This window comes from Plodia interpunctella, chromosome 25, assembly GCF_027563975.2.
Source record: "Plodia interpunctella isolate USDA-ARS_2022_Savannah chromosome 25, ilPloInte3.2, whole genome shotgun sequence".
Taxonomy (NCBI): Eukaryota; Metazoa; Arthropoda; class Insecta; order Lepidoptera; family Pyralidae; genus Plodia; species Plodia interpunctella.
The window spans coordinates 6,791,317-6,812,362 of record NC_071318.1 but is presented as its reverse complement, the minus strand read 5'-3'; the positions used below and the strand labels follow the sequence as shown (position 1 = coordinate 6,812,362).

General features: G+C 36.0%; 4 protein-coding genes across 9 annotated transcripts in view; 2 read left to right on the top strand and 2 right to left on the bottom strand.

Annotated features, from left to right (window-relative positions):
• Nucleotides 1-783, top strand: part of LOC128680964 (uncharacterized protein) — a 107,219-nt gene extending 106,436 nt beyond the window's left edge. Inside the window, exons 4-5 of the mRNA XM_053764487.2 lie at nt 10-219; nt 660-783. Of these exons, the coding sequence (XP_053620462.1) occupies nt 10-219; nt 660-746 (297 nt within the window). The 3' untranslated portion in view covers nt 747-783. The remainder of the gene's footprint in view (nt 1-9; nt 220-659) is intronic.
• Nucleotides 784-1,383: 600 nt separating this feature from the next.
• On the bottom strand, nt 1,384-6,541 carry LOC128680961 (RNA-binding protein 5-A-like). Of its 4 annotated transcripts, XR_008405918.2 has the most exons (4): nt 6,335-6,541; nt 4,022-6,229; nt 3,226-3,278; nt 1,384-2,651 (listed from the first exon to the last, which is right to left on the bottom strand). XR_008405918.2 is itself a non-coding variant. In XM_053764481.2 (3 exons), exon 2 carries the CDS (start codon nt 6,224-6,226, stop codon nt 4,022-4,024), a length of 2,205 nt encoding a protein of 734 aa, XP_053620456.1. In that variant the 5' UTR covers nt 6,227-6,229; nt 6,335-6,541; the 3' UTR covers nt 1,384-3,278. The 4 variants fall into 4 exon arrangements, 2 of the variants coding, with proteins under 2 accessions (XP_053620456.1, XP_053620454.1); XR_008405919.2 differs by having other exon boundaries at nt 3,226-6,229; XM_053764481.2 differs by having other exon boundaries at nt 1,384-3,278.
• Nucleotides 6,542-6,948: 407 nt separating this feature from the next.
• Nucleotides 6,949-12,655, bottom strand: LOC128680874 (uncharacterized protein). Of its 3 annotated transcripts, XM_053764343.2 has the most exons (8): nt 12,512-12,648; nt 12,377-12,393; nt 12,224-12,296; nt 11,446-11,606; nt 9,850-9,996; nt 9,007-9,208; nt 8,560-8,660; nt 6,949-8,184 (listed from the first exon to the last, which is right to left on the bottom strand). In XM_053764343.2, the coding sequence occupies exons 3-8, from the start codon at nt 12,228-12,230 to the stop codon at nt 8,047-8,049; spliced, it is 756 nt and encodes a 251-aa protein (XP_053620318.1). In that variant the 5' UTR covers nt 12,231-12,296; nt 12,377-12,393; nt 12,512-12,648; the 3' UTR covers nt 6,949-8,046. The 3 variants fall into 3 exon arrangements, with proteins under 3 accessions (XP_053620318.1, XP_053620317.1, XP_053620319.1); XM_053764342.1 differs by lacking the exon at nt 12,377-12,393 and having other exon boundaries at nt 12,512-12,655; XM_053764344.1 differs by lacking the exon at nt 12,377-12,393 and having other exon boundaries at nt 9,061-9,208; nt 12,512-12,655.
• Nucleotides 12,656-15,959: 3,304 nt separating this feature from the next.
• The window catches only part of spz6 (spatzle 6), a 29,333-nt gene continuing 24,246 nt past the window's right edge, over nt 15,960-21,046 (top strand). Inside the window, exon 1 of the mRNA XM_053764067.2 lies at nt 15,960-16,193. Within this exon, the coding sequence (XP_053620042.1) occupies nt 16,167-16,193 (27 nt within the window). The 5' untranslated portion in view covers nt 15,960-16,166. The remainder of the gene's footprint in view (nt 16,194-21,046) is intronic.

Genomic DNA, 21,046 nt, shown 5'->3' with positions numbered 1-21,046 from the left:
ACGTCTGTGGGAAAACCGGCAGCTGGGTTATTCGTAGATTTGTACAAGAAAAAGGAGAATTCTTGGACGCAATGGCACAGTACAGTAACAAATGGCGATGGCAGAATTAGTTTCCCGTTTACAAGTGACTCCATGGGTGAAGGAACTTACAAATTACATTTCAAAGTCGGTGATTATTACCAGAACGTTGGACAGGAGACGCTGTACCCTTATGTAGAAGTAAGTACAATATCCATGTTTAATCACTAGGTACTAACTATAATATACTTACCTATTAAAATTTGTTATTATTAATATTACTATACCTACTAAATTTGTTTCTTGAATTTACCTGAAAAATGTCACCACAAGTATAATTTCTTTATATGTATTTATTATTAATTAAAAAAGGATAAATTATCAGCATATTTTTAATTAACAATGGAACACTGTGTTAGGTAGTTATTAGTCACATTGCTTATAATTATTTCTGGGACCATAATTTAATAAAGCGCCATCTATTGTTGTGCGGCCAAAAAAGCTTAATGTTTTAGTCTTGCCGACAAAGGATAGATTGTATCACTTGTATAATCAAAAAATGTAGTTGCTCAAATGGTAATTGGAGTAAGTACCTACTAATTCCATGGGTTGACTCACATTTTTCATTTTCCGATTTTCAGATAGTGTTTGACGTCAAAGAAGGTGATCACTACCACATCCCCCTGCTCCTCACACCATTTGGATATTCCACGTACAGAGGAAGCTGATCCTTAATTAAAATTAAACCAATCTCTTTTTTACAAATGATATTTTAATTCTATATTTCAATTATTGGTTTTTTCGTCGTGCTCTGCCTGGCGGAACCACCATTTTAAAAACATAACTCGTAAGCAAATTTTGGCAATAAGGTAATTTATCATTATCTTTTAATGAACCTACCTATTTACTATTTGATTGATTGTCCTAATATTTTTATATAGATACAAATTAGGTACTAACACCAGGGAGAGCCACACGCGCGCTGCCGACCCTGAGATTAATCTTTTGAGGCCCTCTTTGAAATAGTCTCTAGAGAAAGCCATGGCATGAAGTAGGTTTTACTGTACAAATATTTACCCATCATGATGGGTAAATGTTAATATCAACTTACGTAACATGTTACGTAAGTTGATTGAGGAAAATAAGATATTGGAATTTCAAACGGCAAATTTCTTGTTGTAAAATATTATTTAGGCACACTTTTAATGACAAAGTAAAGTGGACATATTTTTACTGTATGTAAATGCTATTATTGATAAAACAACATAGCATAGTGATATTATCAAAGTCCTCCTGTAAATTAAAGGACTATGTAACAACAGCTCTAATGAAATGCCAACATCATTGTGATAAAAAAAAAACAAATGCTATGAACAATCTTTATTCTTGTCCAATAAAAACATACTAAACCTACCTAGTTACAATATTTACAACATATCTATTTATATAATATTTCTTATTATAGTGTCTCAAACAATGGTTGCTGATTTGTCATACCTACTATTAACTCTATGAGGACGCCTGACACAATCATAACCCAGACTGGATTAAATTTAAAAGAATTAAAATTTTGAAACGGCTCTATTATGTTATGTGCGACGACATTTATTAGGATTATTTTTGTTATAGATTCAAACCCTTAATCACAGCACCAAAACTGAAATATCAATTCTAAAACGTGACTAAATCAGTAATAATAATAACAGCTACATAACTCTTAAGAAATCAATATCATCTACTGTATTTTCAACTATCCCTCCAATTAATCAATGTGTGACTACTTGCCACTAGATGGCGGCAGCTAGTCATAAAAAACATGGAATTAGTAGGTACTCCACGGAGTACCTACTAATTCCATGTAAAAAAACATAAATCTGTGCATAAAAATAATGTCGAATGGATTTAGGATTTGAATAATATCTGTCTCAGCACTAACACACTCGATAAGAAAGAAGGGTATATTACAAAACTTTAAAATCAATAAGTCCTGCAAGTACTAAATAATGTTCTTGGTTTGAAAATTTAAATAAATTAAAAGGATAACTCAGAAATTGCCTTACATCTATTAGCAATAATTTAATTATTTGCACAATTTATTTCATTTTCGTTGTTAAATTTCTAAGTATAAATGCTGAAACAGTTGTTCTCATTTAGATCTATTTAATCAAAACATATACAACAACACAATAATAGATCTTACAAAAATATAATTTAATGCATTTTTACTAACGCTAAATTGATTAAGTAAATCAAAGAATATTGACTTATTCAAATACAAATCTGTATTGTGTGAATCTACATTACTTTTAAATGCATGGTTTACTCATAGTTTACAACAGGCTTTATATTTTAATTTATAATTAATTGTAGTGAGCATTTTTAGACATAGAATTTTAACATTAACTACCTCTATAGTAGCATGTTAATACCTACTCAATTATGTGATTTCGAATAAACCCTAATTGCTGTCACAGTGAAGAAGCGGATTCAGAAGCTATTCCTCAAATAAATGAGTTGTAACTCCCAGTATATTTATGCCTGACATGCTTGTAGCATAATGCTAGTATTGAAATACTAAATTACAGTGGTATTTGAAACAAGTTTGGCACGTAGTCCGGTCCTGGCGACGGTTTCTGTAATGTAAATGATCATACTCATCAGTAACCCATAGTACTTATCACGATACCACAAGTCGCTTCTTCGTCACATCACTATAATATATCACAGTTTTATCACAGATATTTTTTGTCCAACTGTCTTTGTGTCCATATTTTCTGCCTGGAGATCTGTTGGCTAAAGCTAAAATGGTTGGAACACCCTTACCCTTTATTTCATAAGCTGGAAAAATTTTAATTGATTCACTGGTCTTTCGACCAGTTTTGTTATTTGGACAATCACATTTACGCGAAAAAATAACGAATATGCAGAATGAATTTAATGGCTCATAGTTTCTATGTGTGTTTTTTTATTAAGAATTACTGACTATGTATTGTCTAATTTATTATAACTTATGCTAGATAGGCAACACCAACAACACACAATAAATATAAAATTCAATAAAAGAAAATGTGATTGTCCTATCGCTGTAAATCGGTTTCTTGCTTATAATCACAGTTTCCATCCCAAGAAATACCTTACCTATGGTCACCTGTAGGGAAAGAAAAATATGCAAAGTGTTTGTAGTCTATGGTACTGAATTATACTTACCACGGATATGGAAGTCCTATGCCTGGGCTCAACGGAAGCTTGCACCGCCTCATCTATTGTAGTGAAATCAGAATCAAACCATTAGATTGCGTTACAAGACCACCTTATATAACCTTTACCCACTTCATGGAAATCAATCATTCTTCAGTTTATGGTTTAATTGGCAGATAATAATTTCTTGCTGTTTTTCAGTTCAATCGTCATATATTTCTACCTTTTGATTTATTATACCTGAATTATTATTATTATTTTATACAATACAACAATTTTTATCATACTTAATCAAGACTAGAGCCCATCTGAAGATATTTTTATGGTCTAGGTAAAATTTAGAATATCTGCAGTGTGAAAATATAGTATTCTACTCGAGCTATATTACATGAACAACAATACTATAACAACCTTCTAATTAAATACATTTCCGACAAAATTAAAATGAGATCCGAAAAATTAAAAAAAAAACAAAAAATATGAATGTGAAATAGCATTTATGACTTAATAATAATAATATTTAGTAGTTTTTTCATTTCTGTTTTGAAATCATCGCATATTTTCTACAATCATGGTCATGGTAGAACAAAAAATGTATCATATTCAGGGCATGCTGCTAAAAGCACTATTTGATAAAATCACAAGGACTACCAAGTAATTAAAATTACATCAACTCTTGTATTGTTACGTTGCCCACTGGTTTGTGATGCAGATGAAGTAGAATAAAAATATATTACTGACCTTCTAAAATCCATACCTGTGAACAGAAAAAGTTAGAAACAAGGTAGTAAGGAAAGTAACCCACCTATTTTCCCTCCTCTTGTCCGATCACCTCCTTGTATCTTGCTATCATCAGCTTCTTCACAGTGTCCCGATAGGTCTCCCCAGGGGTTGGTGTGTATATCCCTCGTTTTTGACCAAGGCCCGCCAAACTTGGCCTCTGTTCCGCTTCAATAGGGGCTATTCTGCCTTGCTCTGTTTTCCCAAGCCCTCGGCCTTCAGACCAACCCATTTTCTGCAGCATTTTGCCTCCAATAGTGTCTACTACATTCGGTGGTGGAGCTGGAGGCATTGGTGGATGCATGACTTCAGGTGGCTCATACCGTTTCCTGATTGGAGGTGGTTCATCTTCACCGAACTTCATTCTCCTTTCTGCAGCCCTATCCCTATAGCCATTTGTCTGTGGCAACAAATCATTCTTTCTACGATATTCGGCCAAATTCTGCTTATGCAGGTCTGACAAAGTTTTATGTTTATTCAATACATCAGTTGAAGGAAATTTACGTTTGCACAAAAGACAGGTGAGTTTTGCCCAGTCTATAATACCTTCATCACTTTCAAACATTGGTTCAGATGAACCAGCTACTTTTTTCATCAAGAAATCATCAGTGGAAGCAGGTGGGGGGGATATTTCTCTAACAACAGGGGGGGGAAGGGAAGGACCAGCGCCGAGTACTGAGAAACCAATATCAGCAGAACCCTTGCTGGTTCCAGTGTCTAAGGGTTGTTCCATAACTATATTACTGCGAGCATTTTCTTTTTTCTGATTTAAGGTCCTCGCCCACCGCTCCATATCTTTAGCAATCTTTTTGGCAACTTTTACTTTATCTTCTTTGTCTTTCTTTTTCTTTTCCTCTGGCTCTTTAGCTATGGTGTTCTCAGCAGTAGCAGTCGGTGGGTTTGGCAGTTTTGGTTGCTCAGTATTCTGTTGGGATTGAGTAGCAGCTATATATGTTGATGAGGAGGCATCCCAGTACATGTATTGTGAAGTCTGGCTGTTGTAGAAGTATTGAGTGTTGCCATCATAGTAGAGACCAGTAGATGGGTCATAATAGTACCCTGAAGTTTCATCATAAAGAAATGTCCTTACATCAGGGGCAGTATATTGTGTTTTACCATCTCCTGTAGGCACACTCACGTTTGGTACAGACTGTGCAGATGAAGCAACAAAAGTGGGAACTGCTACAGGTGTCCATGACATTTGTCTAGCTTGAGCAGCTGATATAGCTGACTGGGCAACTGCAGCTGCTGCATTTACTCTGTCAGCTTCTGATAATGCTTGTGAATTTTGGAATTTCGACATTTGAGCGTAATATGCGGAATAGTCAGCACTTGTCGGTTTTAGAACTTTTTTGGACTCTTTGTAAAATGAAATCAAAACCTCACGCCCGTCAATCTCTAAAGGAGGCTGCAACGCTGCCAGCTCATTGTGTGCTGTAGTGGAATCGGCTATGGAATTAAAATTTATGTATGCCAAACATTTAGAGGCACCTGTCAAAGTCTCCCGGCCTATAGTGATGCCCGCTATAGAATCTATAATAGTTTTAGAGCATCTGGCTTTCATCTCATCAAGAATTTTCTCCTCGGTTGTCAATGCATCTAACCTCCGGAAAAGCAAGCCTTTGGTTATCCCTGACGTTTCATTTAAAGCTCTTTCATCTCCACCAAAGACTACCCCTTCTGATCGTTTGCCATTACAATTGCGTCTGTAACACACCTGTCGTCTTTTGAAATTGTACAAGCCACACTTGCAGAACCAATCCCCTGGAGAAGCATTAATAGAAGACTGATCCAATTGGTTGGTATCATATTTGGCCTCATAGCTATCTGGGTCCTGTTTCTCGCAGCTCTGCGAGCGGCTGGAAGATCTGGAAGGTGGCTTTTCTTTTTCACTAATAGTAGGTGGTGACGGCGGCTGTGGAATATCGCGATCCTTGTCGTCGTCCCTGCGTGGGGAGCGGCGGCGATCGCGGCGGTCGAAGCGATCGCGGCGGTCGCGCTCCCTGTCGGATCGCTCGCGCTCGCAGCGGTCGCGGTCGCGGTCGCGACGGTCGTGGCGGTCGTAGCGGTCGCTGCGGTCGCGGTCGTGTCGCTCGCGGTGCCGCTCGCGCGGCGGCGAGCGCCGCTCGGGGCTAACGCTGCGCCGCGGCTCCCACACGGGCGACCGCTTGCGCTCGCCCCAGCGCTCGTCGTTCCACCTCGAACCGCGCTCGTCCCGACGCCAAGACATCGCCTGCGAACATTGACACTGTCAAAAAACACTCACTCGTCCCGCCCATGTCTCTTGTGCCTGGAATCGCCGTACGCGTACGATGACCTTTCTCCGCCCTGTTTTTACCTGAAGTAGTTACAACCCGCTCGAACGAAAGTCTACCAGCACGTATGTTAAACACTTGAACACCACACAACGCGATTATGATAATCGCTTGACAATTTTAGCCTATTAGAGCTGAAAGATACTTAGATTTTTTGCTAAAATCTTCACCAAGCAAAAAAAGACGCCATTTTACTCCTTTCGATTTTTTGATTGACTTGACACATATACCATCGCAATGAGACGTCAAAGTGACAATTACAGTGTTGCCACGTGAGGATTGATAAAAATAACCAATATACTTAAGTATAATGGGTCTTGGATGTTTATCTATATATGTATTTGTTATAAAATATAGTATCGTTGAGTTAGTATCCCATAACACAATCTCGAACTTACTTTGGGGCTAGCTCAATCTGTGTGATTTGTCCTAATATATTTATTTATTTATTTATAAAAAAAAAATATTTATTTATATAATAATTTAGTAATCTTTTCCCTGTTATTAAAAAAAGGTAAAGCATACTTAATACTTACTATACTATGCATACTTACTGTTAAACAAGCCAAACTATTAGTCTGCTAAATATGGAAAGGAACCCATAATACCCCATGGGTGTATTATTAAAACAAAAACAGAAATAAAATAAATTTTATTTTCAGTAACACACATTAATAACAAATATTATAAGGCGAATAGGTACTATTTAAACAGACTTTACAAGAGACAAAAGAGCGCATAAATGCAGCGTTTAAGACTACACACTGACTACACACACGTTTAACGACTTTGTCATATTCATTAGCATGTCTAATTGTCTTTATTAATTTACTTACATAATAATGAATGGATGAAACTTACTTAGACAAAATTATTAAATAAAATACCTAGCTTTAAAAAATCAATATTCTTAATTATCGATGATAATTAGTGAAATTTAATGAAATATTATTATTATAATGAATATTTGTACATTTTAAGATCCTTATCAATTGAGCTTTTTATAAAATAATCAATAAAAATATTTTATCTAAGCCAATACATAATACTATTTTTAGAAATTGCAACACTAGCAAGGCAAAGAATAACATTATTAATTCAGCAGAATGTCTAAAGGTACGTTGCCTAATTCTGTGCAGACATTTTTGTTTATATAGGTAATAAAATTACTGATGTAACTATAGATGTTAACTATGAAGATACATTGAACTTCTGCTAAAAACAAAATTATGGTATAAATTCTTACTTCAATTCCGCAAAACCTATTTTATTACAAACAGATCACAGTTTATACAATCTGGTGGGTACCCCTAGTTATTATAGTCAGCTTTAAAAAATAACGGAAAGAAAAGTATTATTTCTTGTATGCCAGAATCTATTCTGGCATCTGCCCATAGAGCAACACCGGTCTTCCGTGTGTTGCTTTATGGGCATCTGGCATACAAAGCTCTAACATTAATTTTGTATATCGATCCGATCTGCAATCCATGTTTAATGAATAACGAAGTTTATTTTCATAAACGTGCTATCAATCAATTTTATTCGAATAAGTCAGCGTGATAAAATGCTTTTTCGACTTTTTGCTAATTGGACGCGCCGTCATTACCGTCCAATTTAAATAAATAATATCATCTTGTAACTAGGTACATCGCACATGCGAAATTATGAAGACAAAACAGCCATACATCAACGTCCGACACAAAGGTAATAAATAACTCATAGTGTGTAGAAACTTCTAGTCTTTTCTTCCAGTTAGCAAGTGTTCCCGCAACGTACATATTTCTCTTTCAATATTTTCTCTGGCCGCAGATTCGAAGCATTCGAACTCTGGGGTGTGGTATAGCTTCGGTATTTGGGAAAACTGGTTCAGAACCTGAAATTTAAAAATACTTATACGGCTATCTCTTGTTTGAAAATAATCTATACTATTATTATAAAGAGGTACAAGCATTTGTGAGTTTGTGACTTTATATGTTTGAGGCGAGTAATCTCCGAAACTAACGAACCGATTTCAAAAATTCTTCTTTTACCATTAGAAAGGTACATTATCCAAGATTGCTATAGGCTATATTTTATCTCAAATTTCCCGCGGGAGCGGAGCCCCGGGCAACATCTAGTATTAAATAATCTGTTTTTTAGCTTTCAGCTGGCAAAAGTATGACATAGGCTTGCAAGGATGTAATGACAATTAGATGAATATAATCAGATAAAAACAATACTAGAAAATATTATGTGAATAAAAAAATACCTTAACTCTCAACTCTACATAATTTTCTTGCGTCAACTTAGAATACTCTGCTCTCACTAATTTAGCATGAGCATCATATTCTTCTCTCGACGCAGCCAACACTGGAAAGTAAAAGAATATTATATATATTATTTAATTTATTTAAAGGTCTGTACTACTGGGATAAATTAAATCATCGGGTTTTGAAATTTTCAATGAGATAAAAAAGAGGGATTCGATTTCACCCTGCCTATGAAAATATTTTTTTTTTTTCAAAAAGGTACAACCATTTAAAAAGTCATCGGCTGAATGGAAGTGTAGCCACGGGACAGAGTTTGTACTTTATAATTAACTACTTTATATTTATGAACTGATCTATGCAACAGTCGTATAATCTAGTAGAAAACCCTCAGGCTTCAAGTCCACCTAAATTTTTGTAATAAATTAAATCTTTTTATGTTCATTTACAATTTTGGAATTCCTGAAGAATAAAAACTACAATAAATGAATGTATCTCTCGACCGGCCAGCTCGCAGTCCCCGAAGAGCTGCAGGTCGCGGAGCGGCGCGGGCGCGGGCGGCGCGGACGGCGACGCCGAGCGCGCGCAGCTGCCGCAGAACTGCGCCTCGTCGTCCGTCAGCAGCGCCAGCACGTACGACGTCAGGTCTTGCTGAGGACGACATCGACCATTTTATTTTATTTCATAAGGTGTGCAAAATGGAAGGCCTACCACGAAACACACACACGTTGGCACAGCATGTATTAGCACGTTACTAATACATGCTTTCTCATTTTCCCATATCATATCGTAAGCATCGTCTAAAAAAATCTGTAGGGTAACAGAGTAGAAAAAAAGATTTTTAGAACTACATTTTTTTGGTTGATAAACGCTCAGTGTTGCCAGCCAGGCTACATGGCCTCGTTTATTTTCTACTCTTTATAGACAGACAAGTTAGAATACAAATAGAGCTGATAATTATGTTTTAGGTTTTATAAGATATTTTGTCGTCTAACTACCCACGATTAATGGTTATAATTATAAAATGCTTAATAGTTTCCAATTATACCAAAAGGACCACAAAATTAAATGCATAACAATATAGGGCACAGGCAAACTCGTAGGTTTTTTATCCTATGTAGGTTAAAATCGGGAATAAAATATTAACTTTATAAACATCAAATTTATTAGAAGAAGTCTGAACGCTGTCCAAATCTGTCAAATCAAAATGTTATTACAAAAGAAGCTATGTAATTATAAAATCAAATACACTTTCTTTTGGCGGTAGTCGAGTAAAAACAAATTTAACATACCGACTGAGGATGCAGACGCAACAAATCAGTGAGCAGCCTCACTACCAACTCCGAAGGCGTATGTCGCAAAACGATCGCCAGTTTGAATGCGGCTGGTTGGATCACATCGTCGATGCCTTTTGCTAGCAGATTTGACCAGACTCCCGCCTGAAAACAGCAATGGATCTTGTGTAGTCACATGCAGTCGTTGAGAGAGAGTATCGGAGTAGGAAGGAGAAACTCGTTTGCTGTTGATGTGTGAGTGGAAGACGCGAGGAGTTAGATAAATGGATCAGTTGTAAAGATAATTTCTGACGGATTGTCCATCAAAATGCTTTTTAGTTTATGGAAGTCAAATTTACAGATCGAAATTTATTTTAAACAGATTACAAATCACTTTATTGTTTCTAAGACGAAAACATTATATTCACAACAAGATAATCTTGATAGAAAACTAATTAACAATTACACCTACATTGATCCGAATCTTATCAGCTAGAGGTTCTAGTCAGACAAAAGATAATATGTATAAAATAGAGTTATTTTTTATTATAGATTGCATAGTTTCTCATTGTTGACACGTCTAGTATCATAACAGACATAATATCCATGTAATACACTGTGAAAATAAAGGGATCAATGCATGTTTTTATACCATGCATGTTAGTATGCGATTGTAATGTGGATGTGAGTCAAACTCAGCATTGTTAACTGTAGATTGTATGGGGCCTACTTTTACTGCTTCTTTTATGAGCGCGATGAAATACTATACGCGATCTGGTTTAGTTGTTGCGTTATTTTTAGAGTTGATGTTTTGTTTGGTGCTGGTCGAGTTTGGCCATGATAATGAAAGGATTAAGATTAAATCTATAAAGGTAAAGAGCATCTTAATTAAAGCAGGCAGGCCATAACATTTTCACGTTGTATAGGTATACATATATAGGTATATTCAAATAAATAAAATACCCTTTTCTTCTGTAGTCAAAATGATTAAATAGATTCTTGACATTTTCGAACTTAATCATTTTTATAAGGCGAAAAATATTAATAAGTCTTGAGCCACACTACACCGAACTTGAAATTATGTTAGCCTTGATTTACTTTATCTTGCAACTTGCCTTAGTAACTAACTAAATAGAGAATAAGTAGGAAATTAGACCTAGTAAAGCGCCGCCGTGTTGCGCTGCCGCTCATGGCCTAGCGCAAGTACCTAAATGTAATTTTCTAAAATGGGTTTTATTGGAGTTTTAATTATTCTGATACAAGTTATAGTAATGTGTGGCTGTGGTCAACTTTTCTATTCATTCTCCACATAACAATTAGAAAAAAAGGAAATATACAATCAAAGTAGGTAAATTATAGGTACCTAGCATAACAACATACTTAAGAGACAAATTATGTACTAAAGAAATGTCCACTTGTTGACTATTAGAGATTGCCAAATAGCGCCAAAAATTCCACCATTGTACCATTTTTGCTCTGTGCAATAAACAAATAAAACATTACAAATAAAAATTTTGTTCAGTTTCGGCCACCGCTTGCCCCCACAAACAGGGTCCACAAGTCATTTACTGATCATTTGGTAGTAATGAGATGAATGTTATGGAATTTCCTTACCTGATAAGCTACACAGTTTCTCAGAGAGTGCCATGTGGCGTCAGGAGGAGAGGAATCCACGATCAGTTTCCAAGCGTCGTCCGCGCCGGGCGCCACCAGCGTGCCGCAAGCGCCGCGCCACATCCGCGCCGCAGCACATCCTTCCCGCTCGCCCGCCGGCACTACCAAAAAAACATGTTTATATTAAAAATTCAGTTAAAAAAAAGTAATAGTAATAATACTGAAAAAACTGTCAGTGTACAAGCGATCTATACATATGTACCTTCACAAAACACAAGGTACCTACCTTCACATAAAAATAATAAAATACGTCAAACTACATTTGCAAACTAAAAAATAAACCTAGCAACATTACAGTTTGACGGAAATTATTTTAAATTAGAATGAAAACATTTGACACAGTTTTCTTTTACACCTATAGAAATGGATATTTAAAAAACTGCGGCGTGTGGTTCCGCCCTATTTAAAATTCTTGTATTTTTTTACGCTAAGCCCGGGCTTTGTGGCTTCACAACCCTGAACGCAACCGAGAACTTGCAGTCTAGATGAGAGAGGAATTAATAAATAAATTTTGGTAAGCATTCCTTTTTTAAACATATATCTAGGTAGGTAGGTACCTACCTAAAATTACTCAGTTGGATACATTCTGTTTACATTATTTATTCTATGACGATCGATAATTTAACCAGTAAATTCGTACCTGTTTCAACCGTCGTCGTCGTCGAGATTTTATTTAAGTCTAAAAATGCCTGCATTAATTCATAATAAAGGTATTTACCTCCCATGTCCGGCTCTTTCCACCAATTTATCGCCAGTTTGTCTGATTTGAGGCCCTAAAGCCTTATCGTCGGCTGAAAAATACAATGTATTTTATTACGCAAATAATTAGGTAAGGTATGGGTAAGGTTTCAAGGTTACGAAGCTGTATTACCTAACCTATAACACCGCCTGCTGAAAAGAAAAATAATGCAAATCACCTACTAGGTGTAATACAATAAAAAACAACAATAATGATTTCGTAACAATAATGTGTTGCCATTGAAAAAAACGAGTAATAAAAACTTACGTAAATAATCCAGTATGTCCTTCGACCAGTTATTGTAATTAAAAAAAAACTGTTCTATTTTTGAACGTGACAGTCTCGTAGGGCGCTCTCGAGTGTCATGGCGCGGCCGAGTCATTCGAGCGAGGGGAGGAGGCACGCAGTGATGTGTGCATAAAACGTCTATCGACTATCGATAGCGGAATTCTGAGTCTTTGTACAAGTACATGTGTACACGACACTTTTATGACTCGTTGTGGTGTGATGATTACAAATCACTTTGTAAACGTGTAGCCTTGTTCAACATTATAGAGTGTACCTACGTCTAAACGCGTCTTGTTTGAGCTATTTTTTAAATGTCTAGACTGCGCTAATTAAATTGTGATGGTTCATGTTTTTGTTTAAAATTAGTAGTAAAAAATCGGACAATGCCGTGTGACGTCAGTTCTGTAGCAATATTGATGACATTTTTCTCATCTGAAAATTTTCTCAGTTTTTTCCTCAGCCATTGAGCGGGGTCTTCAGTTTCCTTAGTAGTGCATTGATGATGAGATAATATGTAATTAATTAACATTTTATTATGTCTTTGTTATGCAGAATGTGGGCTTTTGGGTTTGTTTCCTTTCTAGCCTAACAGTAAAATTTAATAACTAAGTATTTATTTTCGCTTAATATGGTCACTTGAAGTTAATGACTGGTTTGTCTTAATCACACAGTATATAGTATATAGTTCATGTAAGTTTTGTTCTTTTGAGAGAAATTATAAAGATCATGCAATTATTCATATTAAAAATATCGATATCATCTATTGCAAATTTATTTTGTGTACATCCTTATTTTATAAGGGGAGGGAAAAAGTGTATAATCTACGCATGCGTGAGGGCGGGTGAAGAACTATTTCTAGTCAACTTTACCCGATATACTTCCCTTGCCTAGTTCCATCTTTATATATGAATGGTTAGAGTTGAAATTCAAATGTATTTTTAAAATGTCAATGGTAAAAATTTGAGCCCGTTTTAATTTTAAATTTTAATGCGCTGTGATAAGTTTTATTTTATTTTGTTAAGAAAAGGTCGTATGACTCATAGGCCTTCGTAAGCATTGAACTTGGAGAGGCATTTTCCTCAGAATTCTCAGTTCACGCTTTTGAAGGATTTGCGATGAGCGATGTACAAATAAATAAACCAATTTATAAGTACCTATAAAAATCAGTCACAATATTTAATAGTATAGTAAATAAAATAGTATTCGCAAACAATACATTTACACTCCTCTGCCAATGGCTTTTGCGTTAGTGGCGCCTGCCATTTGTAATCCGCAATGTTCAATCTTGTACCTAATTGCATATGATAAATTGTAGGAGTTTCAACTTAACCAGCTGTATCCTACGCCTATTAGTGACGACGCTGATCACTCGGGCATACTATTTGGATCTCAATTTTTAAATTTAATATTAATAAAGCAAACATATATACTTATATATTTACAAATCAAAACTATTTTTATTAGTGAGTAAATGTAAGGCATCTGGCAAAAATCGTAGGGAATATTCGATCAAAAATTGCTGGATTGAAGACCAAGGACACGAAATTTGAGAAAAGCCGCCAGCTTGCTTGAGTGATGACAACGCCAAGTTTGCGGGTCCGATTTGGAGAAAGGCTAAAGACCGACATGGCTGAAGTGAATTAGAGAGGAGGCTATATCCCGCTCTGGATAGGGGTATACAAGAAGAAGAGACGACTGGTAAAATGGTAGTGATTGAATAGCTCAGACTCTGGCCACTGGAAGTTGCAAATTCTGTTAAAAATCTCTATCATCTCCAAAATCTATCTAAGTAGCTAGGTGTCCCTCGTTGGCCATGTTTGGTTGACTATTTAGCTCACTAGTGCAACTACTTGCCGCTAGATGGCGAAAATTCGTATCAAATCATAACAGAAACGTTGTGGCGCCTTCAATAAAACCTGACAGTGTTATGCCGGCTCCACACTGTCGTCGAAAGTTTGCCAAACTTTGGCGGATTCGGTACACATTGCTTTTATTATTGTGGCAAATAAAAGCACTCATACTAACTACGCAATGTTCACGGATTCGCGTCGGCATGTGTCTGAGATCGGCGACAATGTGGAGCTAGCATTAGCAATAGGCGCTATCACCGAACTTGGACAGATGTCGATGTGAATGCGTAGTATGTGGGCTTTTATTTATTGTAATGAAAATACAGCAATGTATTCCGAGCCAGCCAAAATTCGGCGAGTTGTTACTACACGATAATGTATCGACGGCAATTCATTTATGCATTCACAAAGCTCATTCCTATAGGTAGGTATTAGTTTACCTAAATTTGCCTGTTCTAAAATTTGCTGTCTAAAAATAGGAATAAGCTGATTGGGTTATATGTCAACTTTAAGATTGCATAGGCGTATCTGCAGTACTGCATGGACCTACATACTGCTGATGCAAATTGGAACGGAGCAAAGACGATAGCGTTGGCGCAGTGTGGTGTGACAGTGATTGTTTTTGTGTGTTTCGTCGTCAATGGTAGATGGCACAGAGGCCAACCGTGAAACACAAGCACGTATGTTACTAACGTACACATGCTATCTCTTTTTCCCTTATCGTGTAAGCACCGTGCAAAAAAGAACATATAGATGCAATGACGTATTAGTTACGTGTTTTATGTCTCGAGGTAGGTATTGTAACTACGTAGCACTCTTATCATATTGTGTTATAGTAAAAAAAACTCGTGTAGGCCACAACAATTTCATTTAAGTATTAGTATAATCTAAGTAAGATTATTTTTCCTAAAATAGAACATAATAACCCATAAGGACGAACGAAGTCATGACAATGACTGCCACAGGCCGCGCTCCACCCCGAACGAGACTGTAAGACACTACCCATGCTCAACTTCCCACCACGCTATCTGTGAACAACTTTAGAATTACTTAACTTAATACAAATCAAAGCTTAATTAAGAATTGAATGTGAACTATTTATGATTTGCAAATTATGTGCAGGATAAAGAATGTTTTTTTCAAAATAAACGTCGTATGTGTCTATTCGCGACTGGCAACTAATTGTCGGTATATTTATATTGTTTATGCATGTCACACTGGAAGCTTTTTATATGAATACAAAGGTATGTTCTTCATAGTTGAGGGTTGTGGTCATTTTATGAAATAAAACACGCAATAACTTTCTTAGTAATTTGAATAGAGTTACTTACCATTTCTTTCTCCATTTCAAGAATATAGTAGGTATTTAAATCTGTAATCTTTTTCCTATGAAAAAGACCTATGAAATATATATATATATTTATACTATAGAAAGTGGACCTATGTCCACGACGATCACGACGACGACCTATACTTATATAGTGACGCGGACTCTACTACTCAGTCTAACGTTAAATCATAAAACGAATGTCAGCTCTATAGATATCCTCTCTCCGTTGAACATCCCGTTCTTTCACCGCGACCTCGCTACGACAGTCCACTGAGCACTTCCGAACGCACGTCACGTAAAAAAGTAAAAATTTTAAAAAGTTAACCTTCTGTTAGCGCGGCAAAAAGTGCAACGCGCGGCATTCGAAAGTTGATATTTTTTTCTTATTTTTTAAAATAAATTATAAGGTGATTGTGCTACATTCTGACATTGTGTGTGTGGAAATTAAAAAAAAATGAAGCGATTTATAATTTGGTGTTTGGTGAGTAAATTTTTTAAATAATTTACCTTGGTAGTTACGTATAAGACACGCGTTGAGATGAAGAATTTAGATTTATCAGATTTATAAGCAACAAAACGGCTCTTTTTATATGTGAATTTATTCCAGAAAATATTTTTTCTTGGACGCCAATATGCAACTAGTTTATCAGTGGTTAGAAATAATGGTAGAGAACTAATTTCTTAATTGCCTTTGTACCTCTCTCGCTGAACAGGATCACTCCATGTCTTACTGTACGAGGCGAATAAGGGATAAGTCTTGACAGCTGAGAAGCAGTAGCATTTTCGTGGGTTGACGTTAGGCAGGCGGCCGGTCAAAAAATCTTTAAAAAAATATTTTTTAAATATAAACCGAAAATCGGCGCCAACTTCGAGAGTGAAACCGGGAACACGCATAGTTAAGAGAATTCGATAGATATTATCATCGGAGAATACAATATTATTCTACGGAATGCGCTAGTAAATTTCATAGAAAGGATCATATTATGTTAAGTCATAGTAATTTAAGTGATACTCGTATTGTTCACTCCTCAAATCATGGGTACAAAGTCAACAAATAAGTAGGTTTACATATTAACCACATCTTCAGTATAAACCAATGCCCTAACAGACATTAAAATATGTATACATTGATGATCATGACTTACTTGTTGAGTTTAATTTTCAATCTTCTCTCCTCATTATAATTTCCAAAACATGCTTTCATTGAATGTGTGAACCTGTTTGTCTTTTTAGGCACGACAGCGATGTTTGGTTGTTAGAAAACAGTCAGTCAAGCGCCGATGCCTGTAGAAACAAGACCATTTCGTTCTAAACATCTAACGATAGCTTTCTACCATTCAATAGTTTGATTGTTAAGCGTATTTTGCTTTGTTCTGTTTTTGTTTTCACTTGGCCGTTCATTGTTGACAATTGATTTTGAAGAAAACCGTTACTCCCTTAACAATATTTCACTTACAATTATATAACATTTTACGGACAATTATCATGCCAAATCTACAATTGACTTATAATCAAAATTATTTACTAAAAGCCTATCATTTGCAGAAAAATGCATAGAAGTCGCCTTTAAGCCGCTTCGCTTGGATAAAACCATAATAAATTATATATCTACATAAATTATACCTTCCTCAGGAATCACACCTTATATTGGTGAAAACGTATAAAAATCCTTGCGGATTATAAATTGTGAGGACACGTAAACAATAATCTTGCAGTTACGTCTCTTTCTGTCTTTCACGTGTTCCCAGTTTGATTCGGGGCTGTGACGCGCAAAGCCCGGGGTAAAAGTAAAAAAATACTTTAAAACGTTGAAGACTCAATAGAGTTGTGATTTTACGACCGGCCATCCGCCTGACTTCAACCCTCCCTGGGAATTCTGTTGTTGCCTATCAGCTGCCAGGGCAATGTGTATCTTAGTAGCCTCGTACGACATCGAAGGAAGGACGGAAGGATGTGCAGTAGTTCTTCACATTATTGATATATTCATGCATACAACTACCATTACATCATAGAATCATTTATTTGCAAGATTTACATTGATCTTAAGTCAACTGTAACCAACTATCATCATAACTTAACAATACCCAAAATTATTTCGCCCTACTTAATTTAATTGAGTATTAAATTTCTTATAGGACATAGGTAGCTTCATGGTGTGTGGTTCCGCCCTACAATAGAACAACTCCATATCCACTAACTGTGTAGGTGGTGAATCGAAAAGATAAATTTATTGGTACTGGCTACGCAAGGCAAGGCAGCGGTCGTTTTTCATAAAATAAACAGAGTAAAAGTCCTTGTGAATGTTGAATTTCTGGATAATTTTTTTTTAATATCTCAATGGGATTTCCAAATTTTCACCTTCTAAAGATCTTTATCGAGCTTAAAATATATTGGGAGAAGATACTACCTTTTTGAGTTCCAACCTCAACTCTCATCGAGTGAACATTTGTACGAAGACAATTTTATTTTCAGTAGAAATTACCACTTTTCTGTACTTAACTCGAATTTCCTGATAACATCTAAAGCTGGTGTCACACTTGGCCAGTGGAATGTGGTGTATGCAGTACCGTTCTTCTGTTCCGTTACCGTTCCATGCATATTTTATGAGTGGGCTTCGATTTAGGTAAACGCCTAGCTCTTATGCTAATGCTGACATTGTTCGGATTTGGATTATGGTATTTGGAGCGATGGATTTTGCCAATACGTAAATAGTTTTGGACGTCATAAATATTATTTTATTTACTATTATGCGGCAATCTATCAAATACAAAGTACAAACTTACACGCGTCAAAAAAATTAAATTAAAAATTAGCATTAATGCTATTTTTCTCGAACACATGTAATTTTATAAACAAACCTTATTTTAGGCCTTTTCTTGGCCTTCCTTACTCTTGCCAGCCCTAATGTTTTTGAATAACTGTTTATTCGATTTTTAAATTTGATGATTTTGATATTTTCTTCCTGTTTGTTATTATTTTCAATTTTAGCGATTCGTTTGCGATTGTACGTCACGACCAAGGATCTGTGTCCCACCGAATTAGAATTAATCAATACAAGTATTTATACTAATCTTTCATCATTATCATTTATCTCTGGAATAAATAAGTACAGATATTTCAACTGCATTCTATGAGATATCATTATACTATACCTTTAATTGCGTTTGTAAATAATTACTGGAAAGCGAGGTTTTAATTGGTACTTGATGATTGAGAGAAACTCTCATCGATTAATGTTTTGAAGTATGATTTATTAGAGCGGAAGATATAGGTATTATAACAAACATTTAAATTCTTGATTGATTGATTGATTGTAATTTTCTGTGGATACCGAAACCTTTAAGTAGAATGAGGATCCTTCACAACAACTTCTCAGTATTTTCTTTGCAACATATCCTCGAGCGCGTAGTAAGTTGTGAAAGTGTAACGGGACTCCGACCCGCTTCACGTGTGGTGACATTGGATCACGTCACAGACCGAACATCTACATAACTTTATGGACATAAAAGTAGCTCCATAATGTAATAGAATAGAAAGAAAAATATATATTAGCAATCTATGAAATTAACTCTCTAAATATCTGAGTTGATTCTGAGATACAGACACGCGTTTAGTTCGGAGACAGTCAACGGTTCGGGGTATAGTACTCACTATTGCTACCTTGTCATCTCTGTAATCTTAGATTGTAAGTTATTTGTATCTTATTATTGGCTCAATTTATTGAGCCAATCTATTGAGTCTTATTATTAAACTTATTATTGGCTCAATAGTAAGCTTAATAATAAGACTTTCATTAAAAAAAAACCAACGAAGTACCCTTTCCATATGTGTCGCCAAGTTTGTTGAATCTGTTATCTGTCTGTGGCCTACCTACTATACGCATATTACAATTCTTCACATCTGAACATTTCCCCGCTTGCTTTACAGTCATTGAGTTTCGTAGCGCAGGATCCACTTTCTTACTTTTTCTTCTCTTCACTTCGCGATCTTCGCCATCCTGAGTCGGATCATTAACTCGCATGTCCTTGACGACATCGAGCCAGCACTTCTTGGGTCACTAAGTATATGTATATCCCCGCATTAATTTGTACCTACCTAAAATTTCAGTGCCCAAGACTAACGTTTAGGATTTCTTCTTCTTACTTATCCACACCTCTCTATCCTCGGCTTTACTTTTAACGTCTCGATACGACACGACGTCTGAGCATTACTGAGCACAAGTAATTAATGAATTAATGAAATGCTACAACTACAAGATGGTTGGTTGGCCTAATTCCTCCGGGTCAGTGGTGGACCGGGTGGACCAGTATCAGCGGGTCGTTGACCCCAGTCACTGGGTGAAGGTCGCTAACGGGACCTATGACGTCAGCATCAAGGCGGCACTGAGATTAAAATATTTATGTGCTAAATAGAATTTATATGTTTTTCGGCTTTTGACCGTGGCTTTCGCCCGCGTTAATTTTCCGGGACGAAAGGTACCCTGTGTCCTTCTAATATAGGTACTTCAAACTACCTACCTACATGTAAAATTTCAAGAAGATTGGTTGAGTAGATAAAGCGTGAAGAGGTAACAAACAAACTTACTTTCGCATTTATAATATTAGTTAGGTTATATTTCATTAAAAAAATACGAGTTGAAATAGGTACTTAGCAAACAAATGACAAAGACCAGGGAGCCTAAGTAGCCACAAAATAGGTACCAGTCGTGGACATTTTGACAAGGCAAAAGAGCCATGGGCTGAATTATTCCGCAATCCAAAAATGTCACACAATTGGTTTTAGAATATAATAAGAGAATTTGAATAAAAGAAGAAAATTTAAAAAACCCTACACTGTTGCTGGCATCATCTATAAGTCGAGAATTTCCAAACGGCTAAATACACGTTTTCCAAACATAGCTAAGAAAACTTCCAAATAAATTCTCTTTCGAATAAAAAATAACTTGATCAATTTTGATCGGTTCCGCCGTTTGGCTGCTACGATGCCACGGACAAATATATAAATACACAGACACGTCGAACTTATCTTCCCTCCTATCGTCTTAAATACTGTTTTGGCCACAAAAGTAAGAACAAAAAAAAAATACAATATTTCCTTATCATAACTAAGTACTTAAATAGTGGGCGAACTGAGCCTCCGCTCGGCATTTTCCTTGAAGTACCAAATAGATACATCAGGGCGCTGGTATTCTGCGGATACCGTGCAGTCGTAACGTAACTGGCAGACGATTTCTCAATTTATTATTTTTTTTCTTGGCATTTCTTTGCTAATTTATAAATACTTTGACTAAAATAGCAATTCATGTCAAAAATAGCATCGAAACCCTCTGGTCCT

Bases quoted from the DNA above. Each gene is read 5' to 3' on its own strand.
- LOC128680874 (XM_053764342.1), bottom strand. The intron at 9,997-11,445 runs GTAAGGAAATTC...TGCTGTTTTCAG, and splicing joins GAAACTGTGTAGCTTATCAG to GCGGGAGTCTGGTCAAATCT. The intron at 8,185-8,559 runs GTATTTTTTTAT...TTTAAATTTCAG, and splicing joins ATGTAGAGTTGAGAGTTAAG to GTTCTGAACCAGTTTTCCCA.
- LOC128680961 (XM_053764479.2), bottom strand. From the start codon at position 6,226: ATGTCTTGGCGTCGGGACGAGCGCGGTTCGAGGTGGAACGACGAGCGC.